A 17,081-nucleotide genomic window follows, 5' to 3' on the forward strand; every position below is an offset into this window, starting at 1 on the left:
TTACAATCAAAAGTTGTCTCCAAGCAGCTTTGCAGGAATAAGTGCCTAAACCCCAGTGAGCAAGCCGTGGGTGAGAGTGGCAAGGGAAAAACCTTGGGAGGAACCAAGACTCAGCAGGGGGAGCCCATCCTCCTCTGGCCAGCACATAGAATAGACATTTACAGCATGAGCCAGGGTAACCACATTCAATGGTCATTACATTTTTTTTACAGTATATGATTTGCTTACAGTGCAAGGCAGATAATATATAGAAGTTCTAAGAGTTCTAAGTGGTATCAGATATAGATATATCGGATATAGATCAATTTGATTATCAAGCAGTGTTCATATCAATAAGTTTGTCTTCCAGACAAACTGTATAATGGCTGAACAAACTGTATCACTGCCAACTGTACAAGGGTCAAATGCAGTCGTGTCGCTGTGAGACAATGTGTCGTCATTAAGGTCGACTGTAGTCGTATTGCTGTGAGACAATGTGTCGTCATTAAGGTCGACTGCAGTCGTGTCGCTGTGAGACAATGTGTCGTCATTAAGGTCGACTGTAGCCGTGCCGCTGTAAGCCTGAGTGTCGGCCAGAGTTCCTCTCGCATGTGATCAGACACTAGTGCGTTTGTGGGAATCGCCAAGCAAACAACACTCTCCTCGAAGCATGTTCCATTGCTGGGTGACACTTGGCAGTTTGCAGTGTGAGAAGATGCAGTGACTGGTTTCAAATGTGTCAGAGGAGCAGTGGTTTCACTTCCCTCTCAGACACTCAGGTGGCCGTCACGAAAGAGGCACACAGAGAAATGATGGGTCGATGGCAAAAATTACGGCAGAGACAAAACACAGCTCAGTAGCAGAGGAAGAGAGAGTCAGGGGTTTGCTGGAAGCTGTGTGGATTGTAAAGCAGGTCCAGTCTGGAACAGCATTAAAAGATCAAATCCAGAACCCTTTCAGAGCAACGGCCCAGTAACAGGATAGCTCCACACCGACCCGAGATGTTTATGCATTAAAGCAGATGATGAACACTGTGATCCGAAACTCTCTGAGAGAGAGAGAGAGAGAGAGAGAGAGAGAGAGAGCTCTCAACAGTGAGCACATTACAGGCCAGATTGTGCTCAGGCCAATGTTTAGCCTCCTGAGTTTGATCCTGTTAAAAACACCAGCCTGGCTTTTCATCTCCTCTCCTCTGATCAGAACTGTCAGAGGATTTTCCCTCTCAGCCCCAGGCACTGTGCTCGACAGGCCTGCACGGACGCCCCGCCCCCCCGCCCGTGTCAATCATCTCGCTGCCTCATCACGCCCTACCCGCGCCACAGGAAGCGCTGTGGTCGGGTCTTGCTACTTCCTCACAGCCCATACGCAGAGCTGCATCTGCTTTTAACTACTCTTTTTCTTCTCAAATCTAAAAAAAAACAAACAAACAAAAAAAAGAAACGCGTGCCCGCAATAAAACTACCTGCTCCACCTCCGGGCTTTTGTGCCCACACGCACCACAGAGGGCAACGCAAGGCAGGCAGCCACCAAAGGTCAGGGCTGTGACCTTCAGAATGTTCAGATGGCCACAGGGTCGCAGCCAGGGGCCAGGGGCAGGTGGTCAAGTCTCTTCCTTTGTGTTCAGAGAACGTCTGTGATGTCCAGGAAGATCCAGGGCTCACAGAGTTCCCTCTGTTCTGATATTCTGTCTCTCTCTCTCACACAAACACACACACACACACACACACACAGACCAGCTTTTGATGGCTGTGTCTGTCATGCTCCACCACTAACCTGCCTTTTAACACTGACATTTTCAGCTCCCACAACTTCCCATAAAACCCCAGCGCTTGTAGAAACCCACAGACCAACAGGCCCGCTCCTCTACTGTTTAAACACATACAAAAATACGCATTTATCTTCTGTAAAAATACATGTTTGTCTTTTTTTTTCCACAATCCGGTCAAAATCCCCACAGGACACCCTCAGGGGGGGAGAGGCGCTGGACCATGACAGGCCAAATTGCTTTGGTGCTGTCTCTCAGTGTACAACGTTGAGCAATGTCAGTAGATTCCACGTGACTCAGCGAGAACAAGAGATCAGAAAGATCAAGCTCGTCTTAAAAAGAAAAAAACAAACAGTAAAAAATGACTACCACAAATACGGAAACTGTTTTTAAAAAGACAGCAGCAGCTAAAGAGAAAGAGAAAGCTGACAGCTCTGCAGCGCTCTCTGAATTCAGCGCCCTCTGACCTCAGCGTCCACTGACCTCGGCGTTCTCTGACCTCGGCGCTCTCTGACCTCAATTTACTCTGACCTCAGCGCTCTCTGACCTCAGCGCTCTCTGACCTTAACGTCCTCTGACCTCAGTGCTCTCTGACCTTAACGTCCTCTGACCTCAGTGCTCTCTGACCTCAGCGCTCACAGATGTCTGATTTATACGCTCAACACACAGCTCACCATCTTCAGCCCAACGCTGGGTCATTGCCGAGCGGGTCAAACGTCTCCGGGTCGCGTAGATGCTCCACTCACCTCAATACTGAAGTAGCCTCGGTCCACGTAGTCTCCCAGGAAGAGGTACCGCGTGTTATGAGGCGAACCGCCCACCTCAAACAGCTTCATCAGGTCGAAGAACTGGCCATGGACGTCTCCGCACACTGTGGAGACAGAGACAGAGACCCGGGTCAGAACCAAGGCTCACAGTGTCCTGTTAAAACTGTCTGTAGATGACAGCTTGGTTCATAATCTTCACTAAATTCAGTGTTTCTCAACTCCACTCCCACACAGTCGTTAAGACCCTGCACTATGCTTGGTGTCTGAACCCTTGGGGCCGCCGTGCAGAAGAAAGGTTGAATCAGTAGTTGATGATGGTCTGGGTTTTGGGTCTGTGCGGCTCTCCTGAGCTAACTATGTTAACGTCAAACTGTTTAAGACACAGAGAGGCAGGAGTCACACTGTCCACATTCTCATTAACATGGTACACTCTGCTCTATTCAGTCCTGTGTTTTACCACCTCAGCCCCACACACACGCGCGCACACACACACACACGCACACACGTATGCGTGCACACACATGCACACAAACTGTGGGATCACTTACAGCATACGACACGTGTGTAAAACGTGGGCTTGTGTGATCTACATTTAGCCCGGATGGCGTTTCTCCAGAGAGGTGAGCGGAGGCTGCTGCTCAGGGCCTGGCAGTCAGTGGGTCATGATGACGCAGAGGGACCTGACATGAGAGGCGTGAACATCGCTTGCTGTTGCTACGGAGAAACGGTTCAGGTAACGAAATGCCCTTCTCTAGTCACATTGGGCTTTCAGAGGCCAAGACACCCAGCAAACAGACAAGCCCTTTGTCAGCCAATCTGACCGTCTCGCACGGGCCAGAGACACAGAGAACCACAGAGATGACTACCACTCTGCCCCGTGCACCTGGCCCTGGCAGGCCCAGCTCGGCCTGAGAGCAGGGCCTCTGCTGGCTCCCGCCCTGGAGAACTCTGTTCAGGCAGGACGTCAGAGCGAGAACGTCAAAAGAACCTTAACGCTCGGACCTTTTTTGGGAGAGAGTGAAAAGCCCAGTTCAGGACGCCTGCGTGTCTGCAGTCAGGTGATGCTAATGAAGGATTTCTTCACGCGTGATACGATCAAGGCAAACAGGGAGGGCTGACATCCTCACGCTTTGGTGGGTCTAAGGGACGTTCACAGCTCACGTAAGACAGACAGGAAACATCCGAGGACGTTCCCGTGACAATGTGAACGTCTGGGCCGGCACCTCGGCACCAACCATCCAGAGATCTGCCGGGGACTCTCTTTGGGTTTGTACAGGACAAGAGGTCAGAATCAAAACCTCTGGGAGAACTGGGAGATAACTCAGGCGGGTCTGGCATATAGCTGCACGAGGTGCCTGAACAACAGCGGCCTGTCCTAACGTTTTCACCTCCTCACACGGCTCCTTCACCTCCTGTCCTAACGTTTTCACACAGCTCCTTCACCTCCTGTCCTTTACTACTGCAGTTATTACTCACATTCTAACAAAGTCTTCATCAAACTCACCATTTATCCTGTTAATTAAGAGAACAAGGTCGCAAGGAAAGGCAGCACTGAGGAGAATTGGTACGGGGCCCAGCCATTCAATTACTTCAGAGACTTAGGCTATTTGACCCCCGGCATGAGATGAGGATAGTGTGCGTGTGTGTGTGTGTGTGTGTGTGTGACTAACGGTAATATGCAGAGCAGGTTGTCTGAGGAGAGGTACATCTTTTTTTTTTTTTTTTTGCGCTGATGCAATAGTTCTGCGGCGGACACGTTGAGTCATATGCTGATGAATCTTTTTGATAAAAACAGAGAGAGAGGGTGCACATGCTGACGTACCTGTGATCGGAGCCTCCACCTCCAGCATGCACTTCTCCCGGCGGAGGATGGCGGCTCCCTCGTTAATGATCCGCAGGGCCGCGTCCTCTTCCAGACGACCCTCCTTCACCAGGTGACTCTTCAGCAGGTCCACTTTGGGCTTCCCGTCCACGTACAGCTCTGACATGGTGAGTCGTGTCGTGGGAGGGTATGGCACCGCTGTGGGGAACAGGAGACGGCGCGTTTGTGTTAAGGCACAGGTTTGGGTCTTTGAATAACAACACTCCGGAAACAGTGTGTCCTGTAATTCAGCCTGTTACAGCAGTCTCTTAGAGCACTGCCTGTCAGGGTTTGTGAGGTGGTTTAGTCAGCCACTAAGAGTCAGACCAGGATCAGCCTTGTGACCAGGACTGTAGGGTTACGACCTGTAGCCAATGCCCTGATCAGAAACACACACACACCCCAGTGGTTTACAGCATGACCGACAGCAGAAGACCAACACTATATCTGGCGCGTATGAAACACTATACCCGGCGCGTATGAACCTGCCAACACCACCGGCTAACCTTTAACAAGCTGCAGCCGCAGTGGACCAGTGGAACACTGACAGACAACAGGAGGGTCACACAGAGCTCAGCCTATGGTCAGGAGCATCCCACGGCCTAGCCCGTGCGTCAGGGTCAGGGGCAGAAGGTCAGTGGGGATGTGGATCACTGACACACACTGTCTGGCCTCAGCTCTCTGCACCAAGACTGACTGCAATGCTATGTGTGAACTGCGCTCTCAGACAGGACTACCTCTGAAAATAGTCCAGGGACGTGACTACAAACCACATATATAAAAACAACACACACAACCAAACGCTGCTCAAGACTCTCATGCACTGTTTCTGTACCAGACCAAACACACTCACACTAGTGTTAGTGCAGTGTCACACTAAACCAAACAGACTCACACTAGTGTTAGTGCAGTGTCACACTAAACCAAACACAGTCACACTAGTGTTAGTGCAGTGTCACACTAAACCAAACACACTCACACTAGTGTTAGTGCAGTGTCACACTAAACCAAACAGACTCACACTAGTGTTAGTGCAGGGTCACACTAAACCAAACACACTCACACTAGTGTTAGTGCAGGGTCACACTAAACCAAACACAGTCACACTAGTGTTAGTGCGGCGTAGTAAAAGACCAAACACGCATACACACGTTAGTACCATGTAGGCCTAGCACATGACCAAACACACACTAGTGTTAGTGCAGCGTAGCACCAGACCAAACACACTCACACTAATGTAAGTATAGCTTAGCAACACAGGTGGCATCCAAAGACATGTTAGTTACCACTCCGCTGCAGCCCAAGGGCTGAAGTTATTTTGGGCATTAGAAATCCCACAGGGGAGGGATTACAGTAGTTCTAAGGCTGGGGGGGCCTTACCGACCTGGACTGGCTGGAATGAGTAGTGACAGAGTAACTCCCTGTGAGGGTCCGAGGCCCGGTAAGATGCGTACGGCCCGGGATGAGCCTGGATACCCGGAGGGAGACACTTCACTGAAAGGCCTGACATTGGAACTCTGTAACCAGTGTCACAAGCTTTACAGGATGTGATGTGATGATGACACAAGCACTGCCACCCTTTCTCCCCATTCATACAGTAAGAGAGAGAGAGAGAGAGAGAGAGGCAGAGAGCGAGAGAGAGGCAGAGAGCGAGAGAGAGGCAGAGAGCGAAAGAGAGGGAGAGAGAGAGAGAGAGAGAGGGAGAGAGGGAGAGAGAAAGAGAGAAAGAGAGAGAGAGAGAGAAAGAGAGAGAGAGGGAGAGAGAGAGAGTCCTCATCTTTCACGCCTCACAGAATAAAAACAGGACACCTGTTCATTTGCCTCTTTCAGTGAAGCGGGAACGTGAAGATCATCTGCCTTAAGGGCCTGCGCTTCTCGGGGACCAACAATCGAGCGACACACACTTTCAACCACGCACATTTGCATAGGAGCAGAGCCAGCGAAGTGTGGACGGGGAGGAGAAGTGTGCAGAGCAGATGGACCAGAATCCAGCGGCACAGGAAACACTTAAACCCACTGACTCCGCACAACTCCTCTACTGCTCAGGTCGCCACTGCGCCGTCTGATCAAACAGTTACATAACTCTGCACATCACCAAATTATACTGCCGAACCTCCACGGGGACAGATTAAAGATAATGCTCTCTCATTCAAAAATCCAGGTAATTCATTCCATTAATACAATATATCTGCAGCAAAAAAAAAATCAGATAGTCACAATTTATTACTTAAAACGGCAAATCCAATTTATTACTTAAAACGGCAAATCCAATTTGGACGTTCAAAGATTAGAGGGAATTTGCAGCCTTATTATATTTAGATTTTTATTATCATACACTGTCTGTCCCCTTAAAGCCCAATAGCCCCCCCCACCACCACCCCAAAACCTGATGCAAATGACCCAGGACAGCATAATGACAAGTTTGACTGAATGAGCTATGCTTGTGTTGTGCTGCGTGGGGCGGGGCAGGGCAGGGCGGGGCGGGGCGGGGCGGGGCAGGACGACCCTACAGCCTGGGCTTGAGAAGCACTGATACAGGCCACACAGACAGAGCGTGTGCTCATTCATTTGGGTTTCTGCCTTTCTCAGCAGGGCCGACCCTGAACTACGCCCCACAGTCACAACTCCAGACTGTGCAAACGAACGGCGAGAACATCAAAATTCGCTCTGCCCCCCTCAGAGTGAATGTAGGGTAACAGTGTGAATGTAGGGGTAACAGTGTGAATGTAGGGGTAACAGCGTGAATGTAGGGGTAACAGCGTGAATGTAGGGGTAACAGTGTGAATGTAGGGGTAACAGCGTGAATGTAGAGTAACAGTGTGAATGTAGGGGTAACAGTGTGAATGTAGAGTAACAGTGTGAATGCAGGGGTGACTGTGTGAATGTAGGGGGAACAGTGTGAATGTAGGGGTGACAGTGTGAATGTAGAGTAACAGTGTGAATGTAGGGGGAACAGTGTGAATGTAGAGTAACAGTGTGAATGTAGAGTAACAGTGTGAATGTAGGGGTGACAGTGTGAATGTAGAGTAACAGTGTGAATGTAGGGGTGACAGTGTGAATGTAGGGGTGACAGTGTGAATGTAGGGGTGACTGTGAATGTAGAGTAACAGTGTGAATGTAGAGTAACAGTGTGAATGTAGGGGTGACAGTGTGAATGTAGGGGGAACAGTGTGAATGTAGAGTAACAGTGTGAATGTAGGGGGAACAGTGTGAATGTAGAGTAACAGTGTGAATGTAGGGGTGACAGTGTGAATGTAGAGTAACAGTGTGAATGTAGGGGTAACAGTGTGAATGTAGGGGTAACAGTGTGAATGTAGGGGTAACAGTGTGAATGTAGAGTAACAGTGTGAATGTAGGGGTAACAGTGTGAATGTAGGGGTGACAGTGTGAATGTAGAGTAACAGTGTGAATGTAGAGTAACAGTGTGAATGTTGGGGTGACAGTGTGAATGTTGGGGTGACAGTGTGAATGTAGGGGTGACAGTGTGAATGTAGAGTAACAGTGTGAATGTAGGGGTGACAGTGTGAATGTAGAGTAACAGTGTGAATGTAGAGGAACAGTGTGAATGTAGAGTAACAGTGTGAATGTAGAGTAACAGTGTGAATGTAGGGGTAACAGTGTAAATGTAGAGTAACAGTGTGAATGTAGGGGTAACAGTGTGAATGTTGGGGTGACAGTGTGAATGTAGAGTAACAGTGTGAATGTAGAGTAACAGTGTGAATGTAGGGGTAACAGTGTGAATGTAGGGGGGACAGTGTGAATGTAGGGGGAACAGTGTGAATGTAGAGTAACAGTGTGAATGTAGGGGAACAGTGTGAATGTAGGGGTAACAGTGTGAATGTAGGGGAACAGTGTGAATGTAGGGGGAACAGTGTGAATGTAGGGGAACAGTGTGAATGTAGAGTAACAGTGTGAATGTAGAGTAACAGTGTGAATGTAGAGTAACAGTGTGAATGTAGGGGTAACAGTGTGAATGTAGGGGTAACAGTGTGAATGTAGGGGTGACAGTGTCTTTGAGAATTCAGAGGTAATCAATTCATATTCTTTTAAAGTGGTGCGACTCTGAGAGAAGCCATCTGGGACTGAAGGGTTAGAATTGAGAGCGTCGTGATCCTTGTGTTGACTCTTGCGGTGAAGCTCAGCGTTGTGTTGTGGCAAGAGTCCGTTAAACATGCATGAGTAGAGAATAGTCACAGAGGCTGGGAGGCACTGGCCTGTAAGCTTCAGTTACAACCTGTAAATAACCCACGAGGTTAAAACATCAAACCCACCACGGTCCCTCCTAGTGCCCCGAAACACAGAACCTTAACCCGGTCACAGTGCCCTAAATCACAGACCCTAAACCAGGTCTCAGTGTGCAAAACACACTGACAGTTTAAGCTGTCCGCCTAGTGTCTTTCCATCCTGCTCATGTAGATGGTAGCACACACTTCTGTTGAAACAGGCGTCACCTCCCGAAACGACTCTGGGCAGATGTTCTCATTTCCTTACAGAGGCTGACCCAGGCCACATCCAGACTGGAAATAAACCAGTTATGTCATTTTCTAACCAGAATATTCCTTCGTCAATTTGCCAGAGAGACAACGTCAAGCATATCAGGGACAACGATGGAAAAAATGTGTGGTTTAACACAGTTATTATCTGACACAGAGGAGCATTTCCACTGAACCTGAGACGTCTTTCTCCTCTGTGTGTGTGTGTGTGTGTGTGTGAGAGCAGTGTACACTGGCCCAGTGAGAGGGTGGTACACAGTCAGTGTGCCTGATGTGTCAGAATGGATAAGGGGGTTTAAAGACCTTTTCAAACTCAAGCCAGAGAAAAACAACTGCAGGCGTATGTACACACACACACACACACACACACACACACACACACACACACACACACACACACACACAGAGGTTACAGTTTAAAAAAATCTTGTCTCCCAACCCACATGTCCATAATCTTTTGTGATGTCTACCAGCTGAGCACATCCAAGCATTTCACTAGTTGAGGTGTCAGCAGGTCCACGTGGATCATGAAGCGTAAGACTGGTGGCCACATTAATCAAAGGACAGGTTCTATCAGAACTGAACCCTCATGCCTCCTTCTGCCTCTGATCCACAGACCAGCGCACGACAGAGAGACGGCAGCATCCACACACCGTCACGGACACGGCAGTGAACAGCACCGTCACGGACACGGCAGTGAACAGCACCGTCACGGACACGGCAGTGAACAGCACCGTCACGGACACGGCAGAGAACAGCACCGTCACAGACACGGCAGTGAACAGCACCGTCACGGACACGGCAGAGAACAGCACCGTCACGGACACGGCAGTGAACAGCACCGTCACGGACACGGCAGAGAACAGCACCGTCACGGACACGGCAGCGAACAGCACCGTCACGGACACGGCAGCGAACAGCACCGTCACGGACACGGCAGAGAACAGCACCGTCACGGACACGGCAGAGAACAGCACCGTCACAGACACGGCAGTGAACAGCACCGTCACAGACACGGCAGTGAACAGCACCGTCACAGACACGGCAGAGAACAGCACCGTCACAGACACGGCAGTGAACAGCACCGTCAGAGTCGGCAATGAACAGCACCGTCACAGAGACGGCAGTGAACAGCACCGTCAGAGTCGGCAATGAACAGCACCGTCACGGACACGGCAGAGAACAGCACCGTCACAGAGTCGGCAGTGAACAGCACCGTCACAGAGTCGGCAGTGAACAGCACCGTCACGGACACGGCAGAGAACAGCACCGTCACGGACACGGCAGTGAACAGCACCGTCACAGACACGGCAGCGAACAGCACCGTCACGGACACGGCAGTGAACAGCACCGTCAGAGTCGGCAATGAACAGCACCGTCACAGAGACGGCAGTGAACAGCACCGTCAGAGTCGGCAATGAACAGCACCGTCACGGACACGGCAGAGAACAGCACCGTCACAGACACGGCAGTGAACAGCACCGTCACAGAGTCGGCAGTGAACAGCACCGTCACGGACACGGCAGTGAACAGCACCGTCACAGAGTCGGCAGTGAACAGCACCGTCACGGACACGGCAGTGAACAGCACCGTCACAGAGTCGGCAGCGAACAGCACCGTCACAGACACGGCAGAGAACAGCACCGTCACAGACACGGCAGCGAACAGCACCGTAACGGACACGGCAGCGAACAGCACCGTCACAGACACGGCAGCGAACAGCACCGTCACAGAGTCGGCAATGAACAGCACCGTCACAGAGTCGGCAGTGAACAGCACCGTCACAGACACGGCAGAGAACAGCACCGTCACAGACACGGCAGTGAACAGCACCGTCAGAGTCGGCAATGAACAGCACCGTCACAGAGACGGCAGTGAACAGCACCGTCAGAGTCGGCAATGAACAGCACCGTCACGGACACGGCAGAGAACAGCACCGTCACAGACACGGCAGTGAACAGCACCGTCACAGAGTCGGCAGTGAACAGCACCGTCACGGACACGGCAGTGAACAGCACCGTCACAGAGTCGGCAGTGAACAGCACCGTCACGGACACGGCAGAGAACAGCACCGTCACAGACACGGCAGTGAACAGCACCGTCACAGAGTCGGCAGTGAACAGCACCGTCACGGACACGGCAGTGAACAGCACCGTCACAGAGTCGGCAGTGAACAGCACCGTCACGGACACGGCAGTGAACAGCACCGTCACAGACACGGCAGTGAACAGCACCGTCACAGAGTCGGCAGTGAACAGCACCGTCACGGACACGGCAGTGAACAGCACCGTCACAGAGTCGGCAGTGAACAGCACCGTCACGGACACGGCAGAGAACAGCACCGTCACAGACACGGCAGTGAACAGCACCGTCACAGAGTCGGCAGTGAACAGCACCGTCACGGACACGGCAGTGAACAGCACCGTCACAGAGTCGGCAGTGAACAGCACCGTCACGGACACGGCAGTGAACAGCACCGTCACAGAGTCGGCAGTGAACAGCACCGTCACAGACACGGCAGAGAACAGCACCGTCACAGACACGGCAGCGAACAGCACCGTAACGGACACGGCAGCGAACAGCACCGTCACAGACACGGCAGCGAACAGCACCGTCACAGAGTCGGCAATGAACAGCACCGTCACAGAGTCGGCAGTGAACAGCACCGTCACAGACACGGCAGAGAACAGCACCGTCACGGACACGGCAGTGAACAGCACCGTCACGGACACGGCAGTGAACAGCACCGTCACAGACACGGCAGCGAACAGCACCGTCACAGACACGGCAGCGAACAGCACCGTCACAGAGTCGGCAGTGAACAGCACCGTCACGGAGTCGGCAATGAACAGCACCGTCACAGAGACGGCAGCGAACAGCACCGTCACGGAGTCGGCAATGAACAGCACCGTCACAGAGACGGCAGCGAACAGCACCGTCACAGAGACGGCAGCGAACAGCACCGTCACAGACACGGCAGCGAACAGCACCGTCACAGACACGGCAGCGAACAGCACCGTCACAGACACGGCAGCGAACAGCACCGTCACAGAGTCGGCAATGAACAGCACCGTCACAGACACGGCAGAGAACAGCACCGTCACGGACACGGCAGTGAACAGCACCGTCACGGACACGGCAGAGAACAGCACCGTCACGGACACGGCAGAGAACAGCACCGTCACAGACACGGCAGCGAACAGCACCGTCACGGACACGGCAGTGAACAGCACCGTCACAGAGTCGGCAGAGAACAGCACCGTCACAGAGTCGGCAGTGAACAGCACCGTCACGGACACGGCAGTGAACAGCACCGTCACGGACACGGCAGAGAACAGCACCGTCACAGACACGGCAGAGAACAGCACCGTCACAGACACGGCAGTGAACAGCACCGTCACGGACACGGCAGAGAACAGCACCGTCACGGACACGGCAGAGAACAGCACCGTCACAGACACGGCAGAGAACAGCACCGTCACAGAGTCGGCAGTGAACAGCACCGTCACAGACACGGCAGAGAACAGCACCGTCACAGACACGGCAGCGAACAGCACCGTCACAGAGTCGGCAATGAACAGCACCGTCACAGACACGGCAGTGAACAGCACCGTCACAGACACGGCAGTGAACAGCACCGTCACAGAGTCGGCAGAGAACAGCACCGTCACAGAGTCGGCAGAGAACAGCACCGTCACAGACACGGCAGAGAACAGCACCGTCACAGACACGGCAGAGAACAGCACCGTCACAGAGTCGGCAGTGAACAGCACCGTCACGGACACGGCAGAGAACAGCACCGTCACGGACACGGCAGAGAACAGCACCGTCACGGACACGGCAGAGAACAGCACTCAGCAGTCCAGACAGGTTAAGTCACAGGGACCTGCACCAAAGCCAGGCCCCCTGCCCACCCCCACCCCCACCCCCCGACAAGAGGACACAACCACACACTCCCCGACGTGTCGTAAGACTCGCCGTTACGTTCAGTCAAATCGCTGATGAGCAGACAGGATTCGGTCGATGCTCATAAAACAAACACTGCCTTTGAAATAATCAAAAAGACAGAACATGTGCTTTTCTCAAATGAACAAAACCAACTCTCCGCTCACACACACATTCAGCACACAGTCTTCACACAGCCCACAGGACCCCAGCACAGGCGTCAGCATTTTCTTCCGAAGAAATAGGCGTGAAGATCTTATCAAGAACAGCTGCCAGTTCTCATGCACTAACAGGGCTTTTTTGGACATAGTACTCAGTGGAGACTAATACAGAAATTTATATTTGAGTGTGTGCGCGTGTGTGTGAGAGAGAGAGAAAGAGAATGTGTGTTGGAACAGAGAGCTCTGTGGTCTTAGATTTACTGCGTATTTTCATCCTAATAGGGTTTTTTTGGACATAGCATTCAGCAGAAACTAATACAGAACACATATAGACGTGTGTGCGTGTGCATGTGCATGTGTGTGAGAGAGACAGAGAGAGAACGTGTGTTGGAGCAGACAGCTCTGTGGTCTTAGGTTTAGTGTGGTTTTTCATCCTGAGGCATGCATGCCCTGAGATCTGACAGAGACTAGCCACTGCAGCACAAAAACAACACCTACTGCTGCCACAGAGGGCTCTGCTTCACACTGCAGCCAGAAAGTGCCCCATTCTTCCCCCTCACATGTCACACAGACCTGTCAGACGGAGGGAACGGCAACATCACTAAAGAAAAAGCAGCGCACGCAGCATCGCACCCTTTCAAACGTGAACCTCTTTTGTACCTGGCCCAAAATGGGATTAAAGCCTACGCAGCCCTGTGCACCACTTGGGTCAGGACCTTGAAGGGGCAGAGGCCAAGGCCAGCGGAGTAAAAAAACGGGACTGCCGGCGACTGGCCACTCTCCGAACTGGTCTGTGATCTGAGTTCATGGTTGGGGACCGCTGTAAAGGCAGGGTTATAGCATCCTTCACTGTTACACCGTATAGATATAAACATTACAGAACTGTCTAGGGCTGAATGGTTTTCCTTTACTGTCAGTGTGACAGGTTGTTGTCACAATAAACCTTGTCATTATGTCCTTTCAGGGGAAAAAAAAAAAAACAGCTACGAGGTTCGCTTTTGCTCACGCTGCGGTCAGTGTGAATACGGCGGGAAATGTCGAGCGGACTCGCTCCACGGGTCCTGTCATTCAGCTGCACTCCACTGCGCTCAGTGCCATCAGCCTCATCCAAACGGCGATCGACACATGACACTGGGCCAAGCAGAGTTCCAGCACACGCCTTTTTATTCGTTGCATCACGAGATGCAACGTTTCAAAAAATCCAATCAAATCAAAGCGTCCGAGCTGCCTGCTCCAGCCCTGATCACAGATGCGAGAGCATCCCGTGAGAGGCAGGGCAGCGTGCCAAGGTGTTTTACAGCTCCGTTAATGTGGCCAAATGAACCATTCTGCTCCAAAGCCTCTGGAGCAGGACTCAGAACTTCTGCTGGAAGCGCAGGTCAAACAGGGTGCAGCCGCTGGGCTGGAGTAAACCTCAGCTGTCAAAGACAACATCAGCCACCGAGAAACCAGTCACAATTCTGCTCTGTACCGCGCCACGGTCCGCCACAACAGACACATCAAAGAAGTGACACTTGACGCGCGACACAAAGACATGCATAAGCAGCAGGCCCCACAGCTGAGGAGTAAACGTGCATTTGATTTCGGACGGCATTTTGAAATAATCCTTGCCTTATCAAATATGTTTAAATCTCAATGTCAGGGATCATAATCAGCGGTGAGGCATGTGATGTCGTCTGTATGATACCAAGATAAGGCTTTCAGTCCCACACAGAAGCATCTCATTCGCTTGCATCAGCCCTTCTCTAAACTTCTCTTTATCTTAAGTACAGGCAAACTACAGTAACTGCACCGAATAGCTAACATTTCACCAGAAAAACAGAGCAGGATCACCGTTGTTTTTTTTTTGTTGCTTTTTTTACACATAAACAAATGTTATCGATTTCAAATTTTTATTAGGATATACTGAATCCCTTAACTCTGGGAGGTCTGGCAGCTTTCCTGGAAAATAATTGGAGGGGAACGACTGTGAAAAGAAATAGTAAAATAATCTGAGGTGGGGAAATTGAACTTGGCCAACCCTCTTTGTAAGAGAAACAAAGCCAGGGTGACACAGGAGAGCATTCTTCAACACTAACACAACTACTCATAACACTCAAGTCTAATTAATTACTCATATTAACCGACTCATGAAAGCTCATCAAATCAACCAACCGCGACAAGTATTTGTAGCGCATCTCTACAACGGAGACATAACTAAACAGAAAGTTGCAGCGGGATAAATGACTGTTTGCTGCGTCGATTAAATTAAAACGTAGTCTCAGTCATAGTCAGCGAACGCAGCCATTGTCAGCTTGCTGGATCCAACGGTCCAGTTCAGCAAACCGGCACCAGGTAATTATGAGAGACTTTTTACTCAGCTCAACTGCAGCCAGAGCTGGGAGGAGCGCCTGGAGAGACTCGATGATAAACACTGACCGAGTGCCAAAGGAGAGGCCAGCTTTAATCGAATGAGCCAAACTTTCCCTCTTGCTTTTTAAACCTATGGGGCCACTGACCTAATGAACCAATTAGTCGACTACTCGCGCTGGCTCGCCGCTACGTGCCTCACACGACAGAGGTCAGGAGAGGAGGAGGTATCGGAATAAGACACGGTATCGCCTCCATTAGCTTGGGTTTACCTCAGAGAGACATCGCACACTACAGCACATCTTTTCCACCTGTCACTTTCACACAATGGCAACATCTGTGAGCCATCCGATAGCCCTCCGTTATTATCCTACGAATGACATTTCGTTTTAAACACTGACCGAGTTAACGTGTAGAATGAAAAGACACCACGATACATTCCAACGGTAAAATTTAGCACCAAACCACCAGATACCGTTAGGTGTAACCGACCAGCGGGTTACAACGGTGACATTCTTCCTGTTATCTTAATTACTTCAGACCTCCCATAGCACACTACTTACCCCTCTTTATTACAAAGAACTACCTCCCTCGACATCCTTACGTTGACAAGCATATTACAATTCTGATACCGGGAACACAAGCTATAGTCACTCAGCACAAACGTACATCAACACATAGCTCACACAGACGACGGCCGCAATGTTATTTTTTTTAATAAAAGACTGAAAACGGGTCTCAAGACTACAGACAAAAATACCGAACACAAATGTGCGCTGTGCATCAATAACAAGGAGTTGACAGCGGTCCCAGCAAATGCACTGCGCTTCCTTGCACATCAGTGAAGGAATGCGAGACTCATCCCGCGGCTCTGCGCCCGGCGGAGAGCTAACTCAGACAGACAGCTGACATACAGTGGAGACATACCTCAGTCACATATTGCCATAATAAAACCAAACATTCTGCATGCTGACTGTAACCAAAATGTCCATCAGCAACAAAAAGAACGCTTCTACACTTGCTAATTTCATACCGACAAGTGCAGACAGATGTGCAGGAAATTAGATGATTAGACACAGCGCTGCAGGTAACTAAGTTAACTAGCCAGCTAACGCTTTCTTTTAATGTTATCCAGTTAATTGGCAAGTCCTTCATGAATATACAACATATCGTTCATAATTTAACTGACCTGGTTAGATACCAAGTAATTAACTCGTTGATTACGTTCAAGTAACCTTCAGTAATGTCAACCAACATTAATTTGGGTAGCTAACACTACACATTGTCGTATACATTCTTAAAAGTCACTGTCAATTGACTGGCAGTCAAACGTCTTAAAATGAACATTTACCTTTGATCGGCCGTTCAGTGGTGGATTGTTTATTCTGTTCCTTGCCCGACATTCTTCAAACTCGTTTGCTCGGGAAAAAAAATAATTGTAATTCCTCTACGTAGCTAGCCTAGCTAGACAAATTAGCTAGCTAGCTCGGCTAGCTAGCTACGCTTTCGCTACTGAAAATTTAAGACTACACCTTTCTTGGAGCCGATTTACCCTTACAGTGTGCGGTGTGAGGGTAATATTACTTTGAACTCTTCAATGCCGAAGGGGAAGGGGAAAGGGGGAGCCTACAGTAAAGCTGAAATCGTATGTTGTGCTGTGTCTGTCCTTCGTTAGCCAGAGACCCAGCTGCTGTCAATTTCTGCGAGGGGATGAATCAACCAAGCAAGGAAATGCGCGAGAAGAAATATTCTTGCGAGATT

The 17,081-nt window shown here is 50.6% G+C and overlaps 1 protein-coding gene across 2 annotated transcripts in view; it reads right to left on the minus strand.

The window, feature by feature from the left end:
* ppp3ccb (protein phosphatase 3, catalytic subunit, gamma isozyme, b) overlaps nucleotides 1–17,081 on the minus strand; it is a 38,502-nt gene extending 21,421 nt beyond the window's left edge. For both annotated transcript variants that reach the window (XM_030768350.1, XM_030768349.1), the window contains exons 1-3: nucleotides 16,672–17,081; nucleotides 4,334–4,531; nucleotides 2,491–2,615 (exon numbers count right to left, since the gene is read on the minus strand). In XM_030768350.1, the coding sequence (XP_030624210.1) occupies nucleotides 2,491–2,615; nucleotides 4,334–4,531; nucleotides 16,672–16,723 (375 nt within the window). In that variant the 5' untranslated portion in view covers nucleotides 16,724–17,081. The remainder of the gene's footprint in view (nucleotides 1–2,490; nucleotides 2,616–4,333; nucleotides 4,532–16,671) is intronic.

The sequence above is a fragment of the Chanos chanos genome, chromosome 3, assembly GCF_902362185.1.
Source record: "Chanos chanos chromosome 3, fChaCha1.1, whole genome shotgun sequence".
Taxonomy (NCBI): domain Eukaryota; kingdom Metazoa; phylum Chordata; class Actinopteri; order Gonorynchiformes; family Chanidae; genus Chanos; species Chanos chanos.